This window comes from Drosophila miranda, chromosome XL (genome assembly GCF_003369915.1).
Source record: "Drosophila miranda strain MSH22 chromosome XL, D.miranda_PacBio2.1, whole genome shotgun sequence".
Taxonomy (NCBI): Eukaryota; Metazoa; Arthropoda; class Insecta; order Diptera; family Drosophilidae; genus Drosophila; species Drosophila miranda.
In genome coordinates, this window is record NC_046673.1 from 8,975,834 (window position 1) to 8,983,698 (window position 7,865).

Genomic DNA, 7,865 nt, shown 5'->3' on the forward strand with positions numbered 1-7,865 from the left:
ACGCCGGTCTGTAAAGGGCCTCAGAATTGCAACCCTGCACGCGCGCGCTCTGTCTAAGGAACCGCGGGAAAAACATCGTCATAGAAGAGCTCATATGTGCCCCATCCAAGTATAGTCTTTGGTTTCACTTGGGAAGTTTCGAAATTAATCCTATATAAAGCCTTCAAGCTATAGCCTACTTGTAAGTAGTCGCAAGAAGCATCTGTGTTCCTTCCCGTCGCTACCCTAAGGGAAACGGAACCGTAGATTTCTATACCATATTTAAGAGACGTTCGGATGATTCAAGATTAATGTTTATTCATATTTCATTTATCAGATACTTTTGTGCATTACGAAAACAATCAAGAGAGGGTCGAGAGGGGCTACACTCGTTTAAAGAGAGGCAGGGGAGGCCATACGAAGCCAGAGAGAGAGAGGGAGTGTGAGATAGACAACAATCGTTTGTGCATATCAACTAAACATAATTATAATAATTATTTTAAGCATTAACATCTCCTCCCCACCTCCATCCATCATCCATCAACCATCAACTATCGTTATCTTTCTCCTCAGGCCCCAAAAAAAGCACAGCTGCAGCGCCTGACAGGTGTTTCAAATGCATTTATCGTGTTCTTGTCTAATCCAAATCCAAATCCAAATTTAAAAATCCAAAAATTGTTTCTACACTAAAATAGTGTCTGCTCTGAGTTTTCGCTCTTTCCTCGGGCTTGTTCAACGAATTGCATGACTACAAATACCATAATAATAGATAATATACAATAGATATCGAAGTGAATCGGGTGAACCGGTGTGGGTGCTGGTGCAGGTGCTGGTGCCGGGGCAGGTGCCGCTCCTAGCCAGAACAGGCACTGCACAGGGGCTTGTTCCCCTCCACGGCGAAGGAGCTGGCCGTGATGGGAGCGCTGCAGTTCTGAAAAATAGGATCGAGTCGGATTGTTAGGCCAATCAATCAGTATCAATCAGAGGCAAGTGTCTTGCTTACCTTGCACTTGAAGCAACTGCGATGCCATTTGGCACTGAGGGCCACGATCGCGTTGTCCGTGATCGGCTGTTCACAGCCGGCGCATCGGGCGGCGAACAGCTGCTCAAAGTCCGCCCGGCAGTAGGGATGCCCTTCCCGCTCGTAGAAGGAAGTGCCAACCAGCGGCTTTTTGCAAGGGCCATTGCACTGGAAGCACTCCTCGTGCCACGACTTCTCCATGGCGTTGATGGTGCGCTGGAGGGGAAAGATCGAGTTCCTTAGCATACTTTCGGGCAAATAAAGAGTGTGGCCAGACAGAGCGACAGAAATCAATGGTGCATACAACGTGCACATGTTTTTCCATCGCATATAGTAGATGTATGTATGTGTGTGTGTGTTTAGTATATATAATCATAATCAAAGCCAATCAATCGCGCACACACCCACGATGAGCTGCGCTGACCTTGCGGCCTCGCAAACAGTAAAGGTGGGGAGGAGGCGTCACTGGAAATTACTCGAACGGAATACGGAATACCCTTTCGCGGGGAATAGATCGTTATCGAATAGTGCTAGTATTTTATGTAGTATATACTTTTACAGAAACGGTGAGATACTTCTTCTTCAGAAAAGACAACAGAGATTAACCTAATAATGTCTGGAAATATTCATGAATATACATAGCTGATGGCACTACAAAAAGCGAGTCTTGATAAATATTTGTATGACCCCAAGGAATCTTAGGTTATGGAGAACTCCTACTCAATTCCGGGTAAGTGTCAAATAAATACTCCATCAATTTGGAAGTCTGTTCGCGGAGAATAGGATTTCCAAATAGTTTCATGAGTTTTTAGGAACTTTAAGACCGCGCCTCAATATTTCAATGGAAAGAAGTCTAAATATACACACAAATCGCAATCACTTCCCTAATTAAATAGTTGCCATATACTATACGGACGCACTGCTGCTCGTACTCGCACTTGTGGATATCTAACCATTTCTTATATGTATGTATGTACATATGTATCTAAGAGTCGCAAGATAAATGTTGACAATATTCATTACATCGAAGCTCGTAAAGCCGCAGAGTTTATGGCAAACAGACGACGAGAATTACGCGCTACAAATTGTTGAATGAACGGAAAGAAAGAGATGGATGGATGAACATGGACATGGACATAGATATGGACATGGACTCACCTCCAAGATGGGCTGCTTGCAGCCAAAGCAGGTGCCCGAGTAGTTCTTCACGAAGCAATCGGAGCAGACGGGCTCCCCGCTCTGAATGTTGAAGGTGGCCTCCGTGATGGGGCGCTGGCAGTCCTTGCAGGCAAAGTGATCCGGATGCCAGGACTTGCCCAGGGCCGTGATGATGCGCTCCGCGATGACCTCATTGCATTTGTGACAGATAGATTCCAGTTCCGACTGCGGATGCGAGAAATGAAGACAGAGGGAGGGTGGCGGTGGTAGGAGCCATATTAATTTCGATTCATTTGAAATGAAAATCACGTACTTGAAATATTTCATAATACATAATAAATAATATTCTCTTTTCGGGGTGCTGTGATGGGGACTGGTGCTCAGACTGGGAGACTGGGGGACTGCGGATTGTGGGGCGGCTGTAAGATTCATCTTCGCATCTGTCTGTCCGTCAAGTCACACGGAATCGAGTTCAAAAACCGCAGACAACAGCAGCCAGCGATTTTACGTAACCCAATACCCAAATGCCAAAGGCCTCAACACAAAGAATATGAATATGCATATGAATACGAATACGAATACAAATACATATATTGTATATTGTATACGAATATATAGTATAATAAATGATGAGCATCAGCGTAAAATAATTTACAAAACAGCAGCAATAACATTATATTATACAATAATGAATTGGGCCCGTCCCAGTGGGTGGCTATCAAAGTTCTGCAAAAGGAATTTCATTTCTAATCTCTACTGTGGATCTACTGAAGATTAACCCGTTTTGACAGCTTTGAAGGTGTTGCCCTGCCATGGCCTCATGGCATGCCCCCTTAAACGTGGGCTCCTTCCCATTTGGAGAACCCTTTTGTGGTCATCCCTAACTGGTCTTTGAAGCCGGCCCCTTGGCCCCAATGTGCCGTCTGTACACGTTCGGGCCATTATCACCTCACTATCCATCGGACACCCAAGAAGTGGCATTGGCTCCGAAATGGGAAATTGGGGGAAATTGCACCCCATTTAGAGAAACTATTTATAGTCCTCCTCCTCCTCCTCCTCCTCCTCCTGCCCCTGCAATTATGGTACGCCAAATTATCTATTTTTATGGGCCTGTAAATGTTGAGTAATTGCTCATAAAAATGCAACAAAAACAACATAAAATAACATAATAAATTAAATTAAACATCAGCCAATATTGCGGGTGATCTGTGGCATAGGGAAACCCCTGTTCCGATCCGATCCGATCCGAAAGGGGACTTTCTGCTGTCGAGATATTATTTGCACCCGCAACCCCATCCGCGAATTGCCCAAAAATTGAATTTGCACAAATTAAACGCACATTAAGTTTTTCGAGCACACACACACACCCCCCCTCCCTTTCAGCACCACCCGCCTCCACTCGCTTCCCATCCGCTCAAAGTTTAAACGCCAGATGTGGCAACAATATCATTTCTCTCCCTCTCTCTCTCTCCCGCGCTCTTTTTTGCTCGTTTTGTTCCTTTTGCATAGACGACGGACATCTCACTTAGATCATCGCTAGAGTTAGAATCGAATTAAACACACACACACACGCACAGACATGCGGATGGAGAGGCAGAAGGAGATGGCAGCAGGGGGAGTAAGTCATTTTTGGGTGTAGGGGGGGGAGGTTTGGGGCCAAGGGCAGCACTTCCAGTAAGTTTGCTTCCATCCAGAAAACAATAACAAAACCAACGAAAATAAAATACAAAAATTAAGAAAATTGTTCAGCGCCTAATGGGCAGCAAACAAAACAAACAAAATTCAACAACGAAACCGAAAAGGAACAGGGAAAAAGAAAACCCCAGAGTAAGAGCCGAAGAGCCGATGCCCTTTCGGAACTTCAGCGAAAGATACATCCATGGGAGAGTGTTCTCATGGAAGGCAAACAACTGTGTTCTCTGATATGGAATATCGATTGACTACTCCTCAAAGCAATACTTTCAGTATTAGCTATAACGATAAATACTTCACTGTTATCTGTACTCGCGGTAAACAGAAATACCTTTAATCTGCGGACGATCATCGAACAGGAAAACATATACAAGACACCTAATAATATCTAATATCTAAATATATGGCTGGTAAATTGATATTTCTCAAAGATATACAGACAAGCTCTTTGAACCCGAAACAAAGATACAAATTTGACCTCAAAACGAACCGTTTTGACCCCATATCAAAAGCGATTAGGAAAAGTATCCCATTACCAAATATTCTGGTACATACATATGTATATCGATTTGATATTGATGGGATTGCCGTTGTATTGATCTTTTCGGGGATTATGGGGCTATATGGGGTCTCAATGTCGTTCAGCCTTTGCTGATTTCCCCATTTTGGCCTTCTACCGTTTATGGGGCATCTTCACTAAGGGCTTTCCGCCCCATTTGGCCTCCACTCAACTCAATTCCAATTCCAAGTGCATTTATTATTGCCTGTTGTTGACAATTTGCATTTCTTATCAGTGCAGTTGCAGTGCAATCGCGAAATCGCAACAAAAATTGCAATTTTAGCACCGTGGAAAAGGGAACAATTGGTGCAGCAAATAGAAATACGGAAACGTAAAGGAATAAAGGAACCGTAAAACATCAATGGCAGCCGCAGTAGGTCGCCAGTAATGGTACCTTACTTATTCATAAGCGATAATTAAAGCACCGAGGAACTGAATCATGGCAGGAAAGGAATACAATTGCACACCATTGTTGTGAACCCTTGTGTCAACCATAAATAGAAAGAGGAAGCCCAGATATATGTGTGTACATATGTGTATGTAGATCGAAAGATGACGGATCAGCCACAGATACGGTTAGACTGATGACGGATCACCAAGAGATACGGATCGACAGATGAGGTGGAACTTAGGGAAAGATAGGGGCTGAGAGAGCTAGAGATGGAGATGGAAAGAGATAGAGAGATGAGCAGCAAGTCTGTGCTATTCTCTGCAACTCACATTGCTTCTGTTTCTGTTTCTGTTTGCTCTGCCATGCTCCGGGCATCAATCAAAGTTGTCAATCAGCGGGAAGCAATTGTGGATGATGGTTGTGGGTCAGCGAGGGGGTGGGTGTGGGGGCTACTGTTGCCTTGGATCAGATAATTTGTAGCAGACGCCTCCAACAAGCAGATCCCATCAAGCATCCCCATCCCACACTCCTACACAGACACTCGGCGCACACGCGAGTACACAGTGCGTATACGTAATGGCCATAAAACCATTTAAACTGTGAGTGAAATGCCGAAATGCTTTTGTAATATATGGGGGAAAATCGTCTTGGAATAAGATCATCTGCGGCCAATCAGACTCAGAATCACCTAAGAAAGATCGATAAGGCAGATGTGATGTGCAATGCTGAATGGGATTGCATGAGGAGTGTGGAAAGCGAATGGATACCGTGATTGATACTAGACTCAAAAGGAAAATGCCAGCAGAGCTGCGAAAATAATTCTCCTTAGGTCACTCTCTCGACAAACCGGCCACCACCTCCCAGAAATGAAAAATAAACACATTTGATAGTTAATCCAACCAAAGATCATCATCTAGAGCCCATTTAGCCAAGCCCAACGCACCGTTAGTCAGGGCAATAAACCGTTTCCGCTTATCAAACGTTATGACTCTCATCAAACAATCACTCTCTCTCTCTCTCTCTCTCCGTCTCTCTTTCACTCTTCACTCTCTATCTGCCAAATGATGATGATGATCATCATGATAATTCTGCTGATGACTCTTCGAGATCTTCTTCAGGTTAAGCAGGCTCTTCAAGGCGTCTGATTTATATGGCTCATTTTATTAATCGGACAACAAATAAATCGTTTTGTAAATTGATGATATTTGTGTGTAAAAAGTTGGATGACATCACCATCCCAGCCCATCACAGCCCCACTCAGAATATTTCTGGGCTTAGTTTCATTCGATATTTTATGTACCAATGTATATACGAATACATATGTACTCGTACATTTTATATAAGGAATGAGAGACCAGAGACCAGACCAGGCCCTTGAGTCAAACTTTTGCTTTCGCCCACTGAAAGCAGTTTTTGAAATTTGAAATTTTCCCCAAAAAAACAAAAACATAAAGACTGTAACCAGACTTGGAGGACGCCCACTTGGGACGCACTTTGGTGATGGCTCTTGAAATATTTTGCCGATGAGGAGTACCTCTGTCGCTGCGTCTCGCTATTTTATTTTGTATTTTATTTTTATTTTTAGTATGGTAATTAACATAAAGTCTAATAAGGCAAGCCAGACCATATATTGGAGTGTGCGTGAGTTTTAGTTTTTTGGGTAGGCTGCCCAAAAGCCAGATGGATGACGGTGGAGCTGTCTGGGCGTCTGGGTGTCTCTGGGTGTCTCTGGGTGTCTCTTGGTGGTTAACACTCCGAAATTCCGCTCACACATGCTATTCCCGAGGTGAAAATCGGAAAAACCAAGACAGGCACAAAAATAAGACCAAAATAAAAGTAAAGCCAACGCGACGTATGAGCAATCTCCAGCAGCTCTCCAACCTGTTTGGCCTACGCCCCCGCAGAAGATCGAATCGGATCGGTTGGGATAGGAGGGAGTTGGAGTGGATCGGATTGTGTGGATTGTGGAGGAGGGGGGACTGGGAATGGATTGCCAGCCAGCTGGGCGACCAGTTGGAAAGTGATTTGAATGTGGAGTAACCCGCAGTACCCGGTGCGGTGCTCCCCCCCAACCAGCGATTCCCCGGCTTACATAGTCTGAACAATACTTGGATAGATCTTATGGGACTTACCATCTTGTTTGTTTGCTGCTTGATTTCGATTTACTGAGATTTGGTCTTGTCGAAAATAATAGTTGTACTCGTAGCCCGTACGCGTATGTGTAGGCGTGTATCTGTTGAAGTATATTTATAAGACTGATTTGAAAAACAAAAAACAAACTTTTACTAAGTTGAAAAACAGCACACACAGAAAATAATTTTTAACATAAAGGGTAAAAAGGTACTATATGTTCTGGCTACTGTAGGCAATAGTTGGGCCCCTAGTAATCTATTATATTGTATTGTCGAACCACTTTGAAAGCACATTCTTCAATACTATTGGAACTCTCAAAGGTGCGCTTCCTCCGCACTACTTTTGTAAATAATTTCTTAGCTTTCTTCGATAGGAACCCCAAAAAAGTTGTACTCTTAGTTATTTGCAGAGTTTTGAATAGAGTTTTCCGGATGGGACTTCCACGGCTCATATGAACCTGCTCTCCCTACAACTCTCCGTACACCCCTCGCTGAGGCATTGTCGAACCGAACGAACGAATGTCGAACGCCTTTTGAAAAATTGTCAAAAAATAAACCAAAAAAACGGAATCAAACAATTTCGAGTAATTGCTGCCAATATTAACATTAATTAGTTTTTTTTTTATTTGTATTTAGTTATATTTTCTTGTTGTTTATTTTGTGTACCGTTGAAATTTCAGTGGAACGCGGTATAGAAAGATAGAAAGGGTAGCGACAATAGCGGAATAGCAGAAAAGGCAGTCGCGAAAACAGCGGAGTGCGGATTGCGGATTGCGGATTGCGGAGTCGAGTCGAATCGAAACGAAGCGGGTCGAATCGAACCGAACCGAACCGGCGAGCGACGACCAAGAAACTGAAACAGAAACCGAAGCGCAGCGCAGCGCAGAGCAGACGCCAAGGCAGCGGCGTAGCAGCAACCCAGCAGCGCAGTCA

At 43.8% G+C, this 7,865-nt stretch overlaps 1 protein-coding gene across 2 annotated transcripts; it reads right to left on the reverse strand.

Moving 5' to 3' along the window:
- Positions 1 to 580: 580 nt before the first annotated feature.
- On the reverse strand, positions 581 to 7,688 carry LOC108160058 (transforming growth factor beta-1-induced transcript 1 protein). Of its 2 annotated transcripts, none has more exons than XM_017293816.2 (5): positions 7,599 to 7,688; positions 6,933 to 7,055; positions 2,159 to 2,383; positions 983 to 1,216; positions 581 to 910 (listed from the first exon to the last, which is right to left on the reverse strand). In XM_017293816.2, the coding sequence occupies exons 2-5, from the start codon at positions 6,933 to 6,935 to the stop codon at positions 833 to 835; spliced, it is 540 nt and encodes a 179-aa protein (XP_017149305.1). In that variant the 5' UTR covers positions 6,936 to 7,055; positions 7,599 to 7,688; the 3' UTR covers positions 581 to 832. The 2 variants fall into 2 exon arrangements, with proteins under 2 accessions (XP_017149305.1, XP_017149297.1); XM_017293808.2 differs by having other exon boundaries at positions 6,933 to 7,033; positions 7,599 to 7,683.
- Between the last annotated feature and the right edge of the window lie 177 nt (positions 7,689 to 7,865).